General features: G+C 35.0%; 3 protein-coding genes across 3 annotated transcripts; 2 read left to right on the top strand and 1 right to left on the bottom strand.

Moving 5' to 3' along the window:
- The first annotated feature begins 15 nt into the window (after nucleotides 1-15).
- Nucleotides 16-669, top strand: LOC118038895 (metallothionein-like protein 4A). The gene is made up of 2 exons (XM_035045390.2): nucleotides 16-173; nucleotides 265-669. The coding sequence occupies exons 1-2, from the start codon at nucleotides 94-96 to the stop codon at nucleotides 440-442; spliced, it is 258 nt and encodes an 85-aa protein (XP_034901281.1). The 5' UTR covers nucleotides 16-93; the 3' UTR covers nucleotides 443-669.
- Nucleotides 670-3,098: 2,429 nt separating this feature from the next.
- Nucleotides 3,099-5,179, bottom strand: LOC118038896 (uncharacterized). The gene is made up of 5 exons (XM_035045391.2): nucleotides 4,972-5,179; nucleotides 4,664-4,847; nucleotides 3,909-4,115; nucleotides 3,514-3,705; nucleotides 3,099-3,426 (listed from the first exon to the last, which is right to left on the bottom strand). The coding sequence occupies exons 1-5, from the start codon at nucleotides 5,052-5,054 to the stop codon at nucleotides 3,283-3,285; spliced, it is 810 nt and encodes a 269-aa protein (XP_034901282.1). The 5' UTR covers nucleotides 5,055-5,179; the 3' UTR covers nucleotides 3,099-3,282.
- A 3,511-nt stretch (nucleotides 5,180-8,690) lies between these two features.
- On the top strand, nucleotides 8,691-14,537 carry LOC118038897 (uncharacterized). Its single transcript, XM_035045392.2, has 9 exons — nucleotides 8,691-9,285; nucleotides 9,705-9,753; nucleotides 9,846-9,912; nucleotides 10,037-10,082; nucleotides 10,176-10,274; nucleotides 11,998-12,066; nucleotides 12,147-12,459; nucleotides 12,571-12,719; nucleotides 13,146-14,537. The coding sequence occupies exons 1-9, from the start codon at nucleotides 8,794-8,796 to the stop codon at nucleotides 14,154-14,156; spliced, it is 2,295 nt and encodes a 764-aa protein (XP_034901283.1). The 5' UTR covers nucleotides 8,691-8,793; the 3' UTR covers nucleotides 14,157-14,537.
- The last annotated feature ends 233 nt before the right edge of the window (nucleotides 14,538-14,770 follow it).

Below are 14,770 nucleotides of genomic sequence, written 5' to 3'. Positions count from 1 at the left end.
AGCTATATTTATTAACTGTCTGCGTCTTGTAATTCAAGAACACAAATTACAGCATACCCTTTTAGAGAGAGGCAAAAGAAAGCAAGGAGGATAATGGCAGATACCAGAGGAGGTATCGTGGGTTGCAATGATGGGTGTGGATGTCCTGTTCCTTGCCCTTGTGGCACATCCTGCGGGTCTTGATAGTTGCCATGATTTAATAATTTTCTTTTCTCTGTTTTTTTTTAATTGTTTTTAACATAACATTCTGCCTGATAATGCATACAAGTGCAGTTCAATGAAGGCCACAACCGGAGAGGGAGCTGGACACAACCAATGCTCGTGTGGCGAGCACTGTGGCTGCAATCCATGCACATGCCCTAGGAGCGTGGTGACTACTGTGGTGGGCAAGGCCTACTGTAAGTGCGGTGCTGATTGTGCTTGTCCGACCTGCAGTTCTTGAGGGGAAGCTTTAGCCAGCTCAAGTAGAACGAAGGCAAGCTCCATCATTTCATCGACGATGAGTGGCATGAGCATCTAGTTAAATAAGGAACTACCTGGAACAGTGCTTAAAGTTTAAGCAGTACGATGTTGTAGCTCCCATGTTATTATGTGCGTGTGCTTGAGGATGTTTGTGCAAATGCTTCTCTTTTGGTTTTGAGATTTCCTCGAATGAAAATCTTCATTTAGCAAGTGCTTAAAGGAGAGGCCATGATAGCTGAGATCTGCAAAAACATCCTGAGAGGAATCAGAAGGAACAACAAGAAGGGCGCGATTAAAACGAAGTAAATTGTTGTTGGTTATACTGAAACTTTCAGAGGGAGAATCAATCACCCTCTAACAAGTATCCAGTTTGATAGTAAGCTTAAAATGCAAACAATGTTTCTAATAACTACGAACAGCAAAATTGACACCCCAGATTTAAAGAAAAGGGAAAGGACTCTTAAAAGAGATTCTTAGCAGCAACCAGAAGGAAATGAGAATTAATTGTAGAAATCAAAAACCAAAGAACATAGGCAGCTAAAATGCAGGAAAGTAGACGAGCACATGGAGGCTACACTAGACAGTAGAGATGGGATTTTCTATCTATTTAGGGGATTAATCACCCTTAACAAAACAAAAATGGAAATGGATTCTATCACTGCAGCATCCTTAATGAGTTTCTTCATGAAATCCAGTAGAGAAATCCATATGTTAACATATTACGAGCACTAGCTAGGTTCTATCACTGCATCATCCTCGATGATTTTCTTTCTTATATAGCCTCAAAACCGGGGCGGGGCCAAGTACTTACCTACAAACCAATCTGGTATGCTCCTGGAGATGAAGCTCAGCATTTTTACACCCCAGCAGCATTGAATTTACAGGATTAAATTGTTCGTTCTTAATTGTGAAATAAAATCTTTTTTCTGTACAAATTTATAACACTTGATTCCAACAGCAGTCCTGATATGAACTTCAAAGTTGTTACCCCCATTTCCACCTTCAATTACCGAGCTATATTCCATCTTAGTAATCTCCATGCTTTTCTAAAAAGTCTAGTTATTATTCGAATGACTCTAGCTGTGCAATGGCTGGTCAGTAAATGCAGCCAATGTGATATTTGTCTTTGCGAGACTGACTCGGAAGACAATAAGCTAAGATTAGCTGTATCTGAGCGACTGGTTCTGAATATTTAGCTCAACAATAAGCAGCAGCTTCAAGTTCTTGCGCAGGAGTGGATTTTTACCATACAAGTGAAATCGAATTCAAAAGGTGACACCACTCTGTAAAATTCAAATCCAGTTTTGTGCATGAATGCATCAGCCGGAGATGAGATGAAAATAAGTGCGTGGCTTTCAAAGTTTATGTTTTTGAACCGAGTGATTTGGTAAGTTAGCAAAGTTTAAATTGATTTTTATTTATAAATACCACAGGCAGAAAAAATATTTCTGGTATACACCATCTGTGACTCGCATTTCGCAACAATTGCGACTTTCTTGTCGCAGATGGTATCTATGACTTCTTTATCAAACTTATCCTACAACAATCTTTTATGCCATCAACTCATTGCAAAAAAGGAGAGAGAGAGAGAGAGATTCGCATAATTCAAATAACAATTTTTCTAACATCAAAACATAATTTATATAAGTAACACATAATATATTTAATCGTAAATAACAAATTTAGACTAACGATTAACATAACATAATATTTTATTAAAATTAAACAAATTATATATCTATTTATAATTCTCTTAACAAATAATAACATGAAACTATATCTAATAATCACCTCGACTCGTGTAGGAGTTTGGAGCACGCATGAACGCGTATGGAGTACCACCCCAACACGTCCAACTCAAGAACGAGTCTGTAATATTTATGTAGGTGTGAAGGACCAATATCATAAAAACATGATATTTCTAAATTATCAGATATTCTATCAAACAACACAATAAAATAAAATTCTAATTTATTAATATATGTTAATCAAAGTGCATCAATTACCAATAAAATAACCTAACTATCAACTTAAAAAATATCTAATTAAATTATTCCATAATATAACATAAATCAACACTAATTATTCAAACTTGTAATTTTGTTAATTTACAATTAACAACCTAAAATAATTAATTATTTAACTAAATAACCTAATTATATCTAATTAACAACCTAAATTACATCTAATTAACTTAATTTTTAATTCAAAATCCTAACATTCAATAAAATCAAATTAATATTACTTAAACATAAATTACATCAAATTAATTGATAGAGTTATAGAGAAATAGGTTATGAAGTGCTACTGTGAGTTTTTTTGCCGCAGGGAGAGAGAGATCCAAGAGATGGTGAGAGGGGAGGGGCAGTGGCTGTGGGGAGAAAGAGAGGAAAGAAGAAGAAAAGGAAGAAAAAAGAGTCTTTGAGGTTAAAATTCGGAAAATATGCGAATTACCTAATTATTATTTTTAAATGTGTTACTTTACTATTTTTTTTTCCTGTGTTAAAAAAAACAAAAACCTCCTTCTTGGACGCCTGTTAAGAGGTTTGTCCAAAGGAAAATTAGAGTTGTTTCCATTAATCAATATGCATGATTGCAGGCTCTACTGTTGTCTTTCTCAAAGCTGACACTTGAAGGACGCGCTTGAAACAGGAAAGCTTTAATTGAACTACCGTCGGAGACAGAAGGTGTAAAGAACTTCTTCATAAATGTGAAGCCCTTCCATTAAAAACCCATTAAGTTACATAATCTTGTAACTCAGCCTATCTGATTTTGAAAGGACACTTATTTTCATTGAAAGGACGACTGGACTGAGTTAAATCACCCATGTACTTCCATCTTTTTGATCTGGCAACTCATTGTGTGCTCCTTCCACTGGTCCTCGTCAAGATACCTTTCGTAAAAGTTAACCTCTCCACTTGATTTTACGGACAATGCACAAGTACTTCTAGTTCCATATCGTCCCTGCATATCAAGGAGATTATTGAGATGGGTTTGCCAGCAGAATTGCATGTGGAGCAGAGAGAGTATTTGAAATGGAAAATGATTTACCAGGGGAGTGTCTGCCTCGATGAATATAGAACTTAACTGGTGTTCCCGCTCAGAAGGATAAATTCCAGGAAGCATGCTTTCATCATCTTTAATTGTGTTGGTCATTAGTATTTCAGCCATCTCTTTTGTTGGAAGTTCCGCTTCACCATATTTTTCCAGTAGATCTTTAAAACCATGGCCAAGACGTTGTGCCTAGAGAGGAAAAAAAAAAACCCTACTTCAATTGAGCGTTGCACACATCACAATTAAAACTCGGATTCCGAACATATATATATATAAAAAACTAAGCTGCTCCTTGGCAAACCTTAGGCAATGATTGCGAGTGTGTTCACGGCTGCCAGAGAATATCTCCAGGAATATAATTATGGAAGCAAAAGCATGACAGAAAGTATTACCTTAGGCCATGGAGAGTCTAGGCTTGCATTTGACAGTACATGCATCCCTGGTGTCACCTCCATGACTATGAAATTTTCTGGTTTTGGCCTATTTGTTAAGTAAACCATGGATTTAGAAGATATATCAGCTAATATCAGGTTAAACCCATTATACTGATCTGCCTCCTTGGAAAGCTCCTCTGCATATTCCTTTGGGTTCTTGTTGCTCTGCAATCATAAATTCTATTACAACCAAAGCTTTCAAAATGGATAATAAAAGGGCCACAGCAGTTAACATCTGAGGATAAATGTTGTGAATTCACTCCTGGTCCTACGCAAGTGCATGATCATATTCATCAATCCTGAAAAGGTGTCGGAGAGCCACAGCGAAGAAGACAAAGTTGAAATGCTTTATTGAGCAAAAGTAAGAGAATCAAGTTTGACACTAGATTAAAGAGTGAAAGAGCTATCGATGAATCATCAAGTGAAGGATTTGTTCAGGCCCCACAGCATCAGTATATAATTTTTAAGCTATCAATGACCTTAACCCCAAAGTCTCTCCTGCCCTAACCTATCACATCCCAAAATTAATTTACCCTTTTCGAGCTTCCCCGTATAGAGAAGAATGGCCAAGACCCAAGAGTCCTTACAATTGAAGGAATGGTCTTTTATCAATTACCACTGGCATAACATCCAACACAAACAGAAAGGAAATGAGTCATCAATTAGAAATTAGAATTCAAACATGATTAAAACCAAACAGAAAGAAAATTTACCTCTAAAAAACGAAGGGTAAGGTCACCTCGAGACTTAGCTTGAGGGATTGATGTAACTTCTCTAACATTAGTGATAAAAGCAATCTTACCATCTCTGGTGCAACCCAGCCATGTCCCACCTGCAAGCTCGTCTTTACCACCTAGAATCTCTCCACCTTCCCACCATCCCAGAGGCTTTGTTGGCCTAATTCCAAACAGAAACAAATTTCTGAACAAACCCCACAATTTTGAACAGACGTACAAAAACAGAAACTTCAGATGAGAAAGAAAGGAAGAAGAGAGGGGGAGAGGGATTTCATTTGACTAACCGGCTATGATATTCATCTCTGTTGAGTAACAAGAGAAATGGATAAAGAGGGTGAGCTTGCCATAAAAACACCGCTATACACATGTTGTTTTCTCGCTGAAAAAGCTCAGATTTTTTTCCTTACGCCGCTAGTATTTCCTTCATCTCTGTTTCCCTTTGACTTCCCAAGAACACTAGTATTTTCAGCTACAGTGCAAAGTGCAGAAAAGGAATCCTGCCACGTTGCTTTAATGATAATCTGACATACAAAATAGTCCTTAAATTTCATATTATCTACCTATGAACTGAGAATTTTAAAATTTCACCTCGACACTTCTTTTCTATTGCAATGTGGTCCATCCATAATTTCAAGATTCTAACACCCACAATGAATTTTATGCATAAGCTTTTTTTGACATGTTTTTGTTGTTAAAATTTTTTTTAAGTGAAAATAAAAAAAATTAATGTATACATATAATCAAATAAATCTAAAATTATGTGTGTTGATAAATGAGAAATAACCATAAATGATAACTTAAAAATAAATTTAGAAAAATCAAGAGATAAATATAGAATAAAATATTTAATCTCACAAGATGAAATATTTACTCTATTGTGTTTACTAAATTTATTTATTAAATATTTTTTTCATTCAATCAAATGATAATAAAAATAGACACAAATGTTAAATTGATTGAATAAAATAAAAAGGAAAAAAAATATTATGTAATGCTGCATATATTATAAATATTATTTTTAGAAAATAAAATTTTGTAAAAAAAAAAGTTCATCTATACAAAATATTAAAAAAATTATAGATGAATCAAAAAACTTTTTTAAAAAATAAATGTATAACAAAAAAATAATCATCAATTAAAAGAGACTTTCTAAAAAAAAAAAAAAAAAAAGAGAAGGGTTATTAATCTAAATATAAAAAAGCATCATTTTTTAAAAATTAAAAAAAAGAAAAAAAAAATAGAAAAGGTGAGGCATTGCTTGACCTATTTGTTAGGTCTCACATGACCAAACTCTTATTTTTTTCACTTGGAACGGATAACATATCATCCATCCCAAATGTTTTTAAAAGAAAAAAGCAAATGACACGTTGCATGCTGGGGTTGACAACGCGTCATCTGATATTTGCCTAGATTATGGTTACTATGGCGGCCAAGAAATAGAGGTTTAATGTTTTTTTATCTAAAAAATTTATTTTTCAACTTATTTTAACTCAAAATACCTATAAAACACCTTAGAAGCTATCATAAACTTATATATGACTTTAAAAAAAACAAAAAATCATCACAAAAAACAAAATCTACTGGAAATAAAAAAGAAATCAACATGAGCTTGTATTTGATTTTGCACGAACTTTAAAGGTAAGAAACACCTATCACAAAAAACAAAATCTACTCGAAATAAAAAAAATCAACATGAGCTTGTATTTGATTTTGCACGAACTTTAAGGGTAAGAAACACCTAATTAGAACTCTCTTTGTTAAATGAAACCATTTAGAACAAACATCGATGGTTTTGATGGCTTAAATTGGAGTCAATGACTTCTTTCTCTTTCTACTATTAAAATCTGATGATTTCTCTTTCTCATCCCTTAATTAGGAATTAAAAAATAAGAAAAATGAATATTTATACTAAAATTAAATTGAAAAAATTTTAAGGTACTAGAATTATATAATTTGTGTTATTTTTAAAGTACAAGGACCAAAATGTATCTCTCTTGAAACTTCTAGTATACCATCCATATTTGGTGTTTTTTTTTTTTTTTTTGTGATCCCCGTTCTTCTAATTCCACACTTGATCAAGAAATTAAAAGTAATTGATTTTTAATTGGGACTGAATCATTTAACATTAAACCTGGATAACCAAAATAAATTATTAAAAATAGGCAAAAAGTCCACAATATTTGTGTGTGCAAACATGGCCGCTCTACAGTTAAAATTCCATGCCTTTCAGTTTTTTACTTAGTAGGTGCTTATTCATCAACGTAATGCAGTGCTCATTAATATGTTTCCACAATATTACTTGAAAGGTTAATACATCCTTCGAAGGTTTCAAACGAACTCCGAACTCCTCGGCCTGGAGAAAAACAAGGAAAGTCCATTTCCGTACATATCAAATTTTAATAGAAATGTAATTTAACCGGTTAGATTTTAAATTTATTATTTTAAATTATAAGTTTAAATGTAATAAATTTTATAATTATTAAAAATTTATATGGTTGTTAATTTAAAAACCTCAAAAAATAAATTAAAATGTATATAAACTGGTCCGGATATCCATAACTAAATTAAAAATCTGTATCAAACAATTGCATACATGTTACTTATAATTACTTTGTTTTCAAGCCTCTAGAACGGCTCATTACACTATCGTGTAAATTAATTTTTCTTAAAATAATTTAATTTAAATTTAAGTTATTTTAATTAATCTAACTTAGCTCGTGACGTGTATTTTAAACTTTATCTGGGCTATAGCATTGCATGTAATTCAAAACATAAAGCATTGCTCGTTGTAGTTAGCAAATTCCTTGAATATGCCATTAAGGCACAGCACACATATATATTAATCTTCCAGATCACTCCTAATCATGATGAAATCAATAATCCCATTCAAATCATGTTGAAATCAAGAATTCTTCTAATTTTATTCTCCTGCCACGTCACCCACTTATTCTAAAAGACAAAAAAATAAAAAAAAAATAAAATGCAGGCCGCAGGAACGCTCTGAATCTCTAACCAGCCGCCACAAGATGATAAAACGTGCGAACATCTCATGACCAGGTCACGTGCCACGCATGCTCTTCTCTCAGTGCTAAGTGCCAAGTGCTGAAGCTTAAAGTCAGATACCATTTGTACCAAACATCACATGATTGCGCAAACCAAAACAAAAGGCGAAACTTCAATCCCCCCCCTACATTCTTCAATGTTCTAATTCTGCCCCTGTATTTTTAAATTTCTCAAATATTATTCTCTCCCCTACTAGCAATCAAATGCCCTAGTCTTTTATATTATTATGTTTTTTTTTTAAGAGTTTGGAGTTATTTTTTTAATATACTATAACATAAATGGAGATTTAAAAATAAGGAGCGATAAGAGTATGAAAAAAATAAAAAATAAGAATTGAAAAATGCCAACTTTTTATTAGTTAATTATAAAGATATCAGACAAATTATTTTTCTTATTTTAGAATAAATTTATTAAAAATAAAATTATATATATTAAAAAATTATTTTGATTTTCTCACTCCTTGAGAATGGTAAATATAAGGATTCAATAAAATACAAACCAAAACTTGAGAGCTTGATTGAATTTAAATCTTTTAAAGCTTTGAGTTTAGATATTTTCTTCATAATAATCAACGAATGACAATAGTTTTTCTTTTAATTATTATCTCAAAATTTTATAGGTTTGAAGATTCTTAATTTCTTATAAAATAAAATAAAATTGATTTTTTTAGCTTGTTAGGTTTTCAAAATGAAACAAAAACTATATAATTAAATCAAGCTAATATATAATAAAATGAGCTAAATTTCTTTTGTTCGGTTTAAAGAACCAGGGCACAACCTAAGATATCTTATTCGGTAGTAAAAGACAAAATCGAAACTTCTTGAAGACCTGTGGGGGTGAAATTAGAAAACCTTGAACTACAGGAGCAGAAATGAAATGTTGATGGATTTATAATAAGTTTGCCCCAAAATAAAAACTATGATTTAAAAATAAAATAGAAAGTAAAAGTAAGTAAGGCTCTGTTTGTTAGTCAGTGAGAGAGAGAGAGTGAGAGAGAGAGAGAGAGAGAGAGAGAGAAAGAGAAAGAAGGGAAGCCCAAAGAAATGGGTAAGAGTAAGACAGTAGAGAAGATGAAGAAGAAGAAAGGAAGACCTTCTTTATTAGATCTCCAAAAACGCTCCATAAAAGAACAGCAGAACCAGCAGCAGCCGCAGCAAAAGAAACGCATACATCATCATCGTCATCGAAACGTTTCGCCCTCTCATTCTAGTTCTAGCATTTCAACAACAACCACCCCTAATTCTTCTCAAAATCACAAATCTGCCACCACCACTACAGCTCCTCCACGTCGATCCGCTCGCCGCAACCCTACCTACGACGACAGCTGCCGCGACTCCTCTGATGATGAGGACATCGCAGAATCAAACGGAAAGCGCCGCCGCGAGAAGAAGCTGAAACTGGTTCTCAAATTGCCCAAATCAGACACTAATTCGACGTCGTTTAACTCGTCTGGAGAGGAATCGAACGGTGAAGAAGAGAAAAATACGGCGTCAAATAAAAAGAAGAGGAAGATCAATGGATCTGAGAGTGAAAAGGTAAGTGAAAAATCCAAACTTTTTGATAAAACAAAGAAAGTAACGTTGGGAAATTAACGTAAGAAGGCTCCTTGAAAAGCGGGCTTATGTAAGTATTTGACTTGGTTCTGAATATTTCTATTTTCGAAAAATAATAATAATAATGTTGTCTAGTATAAATCTTTTTAAACAACTCGAAAAAAAAAAGACTTTTCTTTTCTTTTCTGAATGAAATTTAATTTGTCTTTTATGAGAAAAATAAATAACAGAAATAACAGTAAGAGTCGTAATTGTTTTTATGGTAACTGTAGTTTCCTTTTTTGGCGGCTTGCAAGTCCCTTTTAACACTTACTCATCGATTACAGCATAAAGTTTTGATAGTAGTTTGTTATTTCTGTTAATTTATTGTTGGGTTTTTTATTTTTTATTTTTAATTTCAGGGAGATCAGAAGTCTACAACTGGAACAAACCCTACAAGCAATGTCAAAGGTTGGTGTTTGTTAATGATTTTGAAGACCCATTTGTCTAAAAGGGCTGAATTTGGGAACTTTTGTTTGATTCATGTCTTACTTGTTTTGCAGATTCTGGACCATCAGCACCTTTACCTGATAAAAAGCTATTGCTGTTCATCCTGGACAGGCTTCAAAAGTGTGTTTTTTTTTTTTTTTTTCAGCAGCTTTCAAAGTTTTTGCATTTTTGTTCTTTTGATGTTTGCTTTTAAGGTTTTTAGTGAAGTGGGTGAGATTTATTTCTTTTCATTTTATAATTGCAGGAAGGACACGTATGGCGTGTTCTCCGAGCCAGTGGACCTAAATGAGGTTAGTGTTTTGATGATGCATTTAGCCTTTTGGACTTGTTTATATGCTTTTGTTATCTGATTTCCGGTTGATGACATCCTACTTGTTATGCAGCTTCCAGATTACCTTGAAGTCATCGAGCATCCCATGGATTTTGGAACTGTCAGAAAGAAACTCTTGAATGGAGCTTATGCCAGTTTGGAACAATTTGAGGTTCGTTTATCATTTTTGTAGTGTGATTACGTCTTTCCAGCTTTCCCTTTTTTCTTTTATTTAGGTTGATTTGTGTTTTTAGGTACATACACATGTCCATACAAAAACAGAAGAGTCCATAGAATTAAATTTAGATTAGGTTCTGTTGATTGTGCCTGCATTTGTTTGATGGAAAGAACACATAGGTATAAATAGACTAAGGAATGAACATCCTTTGATTTCATTTGGTTTCTATGAGACATGGGCATGACACCAGAAATTAATACATTCACATGATCAGATTTTGTTTTCAACTGATTGGTTTTTGTTCTTTTAGCATGCAGATAGATCTATAGAGTGTTCTACTAGATGAGACATTGTGTTTCCATATTAGAGTTTAAAATACTTAAAGAGTCCCTGCTCCTTCCATTAAGACTGTTAAATTGGTCTTCAATTCTAATCTATCATTTCCATTTCATGCATCGACAGATCATTGTGGTAGCTACCTTTAATTAGATTTCACATTAACAAAAAATAACTGGTTACTTTAAGTGAGTTGGTGCCCCATAGAAATCAGTGAGCAATTTGTAACCCCTGCTTGTGCCAAACTATTAGTATTAAATGTCCATGACAGAGGTGCCAATTTAATGCAAATAGCTCCAGGCTTGGTCTGATTAAATGGATAAGTGCAAGAATTATTTCAGTAGGTGGTGTGTTTTTAATGGTTGCAAGCTAGGAATGATTTCTTGCATTTGTGGATCTCCTACTAGTAACTGGGAGACTAAAAAGGCAGGAGTACTAGTTCTGTATTCATTTCCATTGGGGGTGCTCACAGTTCGGTGCGGGCCAAAAAATCTAACCGAACCAAAATTTTTAATTTCTAGTAATTTAACCTGGACCGAACTGAAAACCAGTTCAGGTCGGTTCGGTTCGGTTCGGTTGTTTTGCTTTGAAAACCAGGAAACCCAATGTCTTTCACAGCCTTCCAGCAAAAGATCTTTCGCAGCCTTCCATAAACTGAGAGTTCCTCATATGTCATTCCCATGTCCACTTCATCAAGCTGTTTCATGCAGAATGGGCATTGAAATTAGTTTATCTCTTGGATAGAAGTATACATATTAGAGGCAGAAGCATCATTTTGAGACATACACAATCATGCGATTAAAGATCACTGTTATATATAAACTGACAAGGGAATATGGTTAATGAATGTTTGTATTTATACTGTTTTTTTTTCTTTCTCTATTTAAATTAGGTTGAACTGGTTTGGTCCAGTTCCAATTGGTTTCAACTTTCTGAAACTGAAATCGAACCAGACCAAATAATTTTTCTAGCTTTTAAATTGGTTTCTTTGGTTTTTTTTTTCTACCGGTTCAGTTTTTTTGGTTATTGTTTTTCAGTTTAATCGGTTGGTTGTTTTTATTGAACACCCCTATTGTCCATCATTTTTGTTGATATACTGCTACTTATTGCAATTCTTCATTTTTGTTGGTCAATTGATTGTGGATCCACTCGCATGAGGTTTGTCCTAGACAAACCTTCACAGTACTCCAATTCCTGCCTCATGCATGTGCATGTTGACACGTGAAATTTGCCTTCCTTGCTGCCTCTTATAAGGAAAAAGAAGATTTAATTGGATTCTGAGTTAGGACAATATCCCAATCTAATGATATTCTAAAATCCTTCATTTTCTTTTATTTGATTTTGAAAGAAATTCTTTGGATTTTGATCTTATTGCATGCAGAAAGATGTTTTCTTAATATGTACGAACGCAATGCAATATAATGCCCCAGATACCATATATTTTCGACAGGTAAAGCCATCCTTTTACCTTTGAATTTTAAATTTTCAGGCTTACATTTTTATTTTTTTGAGATTTCCTACTATTGTCAGGCACGATCCATACAAGAGTTGGCAAGAAAGAACTTTGAAAATTTAAGGCAAGATACTGATGATAACGAAGCAGAACATAAAGTAGTAAAAAGAGGGAGGCCACCTTCAGAGAACTTAAAAAAATCACCGGGCAGGCCTTCACTAGACCCTGCTGGTTCTGAGTTTCCCTCAGGTGCGACTCTTGCTACAGGTGGAGAGAATAGACCTTCAGAGAAGCCTGGTTTTGCAGATTCTTCAGAACAATTTCATGGTTCTCGCAACGAAGCTTATTCGTTGACAGACAACAGATTTGAGAGGCATGACGAAACTGCAGGTACAGAACTTCAATATTAGTTTGTTTTTTTCTCCTTTTCAACTTCATTTGTCGGCACTCTTCCAATTCTGTACTTAACATAATGACAAGACATTTTCACTTTTATTACAGGTTCTGTACTTAAAGGTAAACATAGTAAGAAGCCTTTGGCAATTGATGAGAACAGGCGTAACACTTATAAGCAATTCAATCCTTCTGCTGGTGGACGAGTGCCATCTGTGCTGACTACTTTTGACGCAGAAAGGAAGCAGCTAGTCGCAGTATGTATCCCATCGATGTCCATTTTCTATTTAATTCCTTGAAGTGAAAAATAAAGCCTCATTCATGCAAGGGGCACATACGGATAGAGGGTGGGTCAAGGGTAATTAGAATAAAAATGAAAAAAAAAAAAAAATCCTATATCTCTTGGCTATTTAATTTGGTATAGCTAGTCACTTAGTTTTGCTTTGCAAAATACTAATCATAAAAGATCCTAACAATTTTAAGAAGTGGTAGTAATGCTGCAGTTAAATTGTATCAGGTGTTTGGAATGGAATTTTTACTTTTAGGTATACTGCTCTATCCACAAGCCCCCCAGCCCCCCCCCCCCCCCCAAAAAAAAAAGTTTTGCTATACTCTAGGGCTTAAGTGGCCGGCCCTTATAATTTTTGATTGATTGTCTTTTTTTTTTTTGTTACATGAATTAGGTGGGACTGCTGACAGAGCATGGTTATGCAAGGAGCATAGCACGATTTGCTGCGAACATCGGACCTTTTTCCTGGACAATCGCAGTTAAGAAAATAGAGAGGTCTTTAGCACCGGGAATTAAGTTTGGTCCTGGATGGGTTGGAGAAAACGACATCACACCACAAAGGCCATTATTTTCTTCACCCCCTCCAAGTCAGCCGGCACTACCACCGCTACCACAAAGGCCCTTCTCTGTTCTTGAAAGTTCAGCTGCTAATGCCACCCGTTGCAATGTTAAATCAAAAGAAGAGAATTTGTCAGTGAAACTTGAGAAAGATGTTTTATCAGAGAAGCAGGTGCCTTCTACTCACTTGTCAGATACACGTTTAACTCCTGTTCCTCCATCCACCTCGATGACTACCTCCTCTGCTGCCAATAAATCTGAACCTTGCACAGAAAGAGCAGAAGCACTTGCGAAATTGAATTCCCATTCTGCATTTAATGTGCTGAACAGTAGTACGGGTGTGGCAAGGCAAAGACCTTCATTTCAGCTTCATCAGAACCCAGCCATTCACCCTGGCATGATTGGATTCAATGCCACATATGGTTTTAACCTAGCAGCAGCCCAAATGGGAAAACTAGTTGGAGTTTCTAGGCCTGCTGGGTTAAACATTCATTCATCTCAGATGGCCGACATGGTCTCCAGAACTAGTTCGAACCTGGTCCATTCAGCAAATGCAAACAGCCTAAACTCTGAGAAAACGAAGTTCCCTGAGAATTCAAGTTCAATAAAATTCAATGGTGCATTGCCAAATTCTGTGAGCGAGGCAGTGGAGGCCCCAAGACCTGTAGACCAACCTCAACCAACTTGGCAAGGGTTATATCCAAAATCAAAACCAGATTCAGGCGCATCACCACATCAGAAATCGGATGCTGTCCCACCTGACTTGAATGTCAGATACCAGTCTCCAGGTTCTCCTAGTTCCGGTCGCATTGATTCAGCACAGCCAGATTTAGCTTTGCAGCTCTAAGAAATAGTAGAGCTATTTTTTTTTGCTTCTCGGATGATTAAGTTAACCATAGAGTGGTGCCAATGCTCCTTGACTGTGGTTTGGTATTGAATCCCAAACCACTCGATCAGGATTCAAGTGTTGGCACCAGCACAGAACACTAGAGTGGTGGGCTTGGCATTTGTGCTCCTAGGGATTAGACCAAGTCAAGGTCTCCTCAATAAGGATCCATCTGAGCCACACCTAACTGTACTGTAAAATTGCAGGTTGTTTCTGTACAGATTAATGTATCCTGATTCATAGATTCCTAAGCTTAAAAAAGGATTTCACTTGTGACCTTGGAAACCAGAGAAACCATGATGTTCCTAGAATTTGGTTTCAAGATGTTAGATGTTTATTTCATATTAACTATTTTCAACCTTGCAAAGCAATATCCGCTTGGAATTCAACGCTTTCTGTAACGCGATATGCAAGGTAGAGACTTCTTATCTCTATCTAGTTCTTACACCAAATGGATTCTGCTTATTGACGAATTGTGAACCAGGGACTTGGCCATAAAATGTCGTTCTTGCTGCCATCCAGAAGTCTCATCTTTTAAAAAAACTTGTACTAAAAGTCAGCTTTATCTTAACCTC

This window comes from Populus alba, chromosome 4 (genome assembly GCF_005239225.2).
Source record: "Populus alba chromosome 4, ASM523922v2, whole genome shotgun sequence".
Taxonomy (NCBI): domain Eukaryota; kingdom Viridiplantae; phylum Streptophyta; class Magnoliopsida; order Malpighiales; family Salicaceae; genus Populus; species Populus alba.
Note: the sequence above shows the minus strand (reverse complement) of the source record. Positions and strands in the feature narration are given on the sequence as shown.

Coding starts and splice junctions, on each gene's coding strand:
- LOC118038895 (XM_035045390.2), top strand. CDS start 94: ATGGCAGATACCAGAGGAGGTATCGTGGGTTGCAATGATGGGTGTGGA. Junction 174..264: donor TGCCCTTGTGGCACATCCTG/CGGGTCTTGATA, acceptor TGATAATGCATA/CAAGTGCAGTTCAATGAAGG.
- LOC118038896 (XM_035045391.2), bottom strand. CDS start 5,054: ATGTGTATAGCGGTGTTTTTATGGCAAGCTCACCCTCTTTATCCATTT. Junction 4,848..4,971: donor AGAGATGAATATCATAGCCG/GTTAGTCAAATG, acceptor GTTTGGAATTAG/GCCAACAAAGCCTCTGGGAT. Junction 3,427..3,513: donor TCGAGGCAGACACTCCCCTG/GTAAATCATTTT, acceptor CTTGATATGCAG/GGACGATATGGAACTAGAAG.
- LOC118038897 (XM_035045392.2), top strand. CDS start 8,794: ATGGGTAAGAGTAAGACAGTAGAGAAGATGAAGAAGAAGAAAGGAAGA. Junction 10,083..10,175: donor AGCCAGTGGACCTAAATGAG/GTTAGTGTTTTG, acceptor CTTGTTATGCAG/CTTCCAGATTACCTTGAAGT. Junction 10,275..11,997: donor CCAGTTTGGAACAATTTGAG/GTTCGTTTATCA, acceptor TATTGCATGCAG/AAAGATGTTTTCTTAATATG.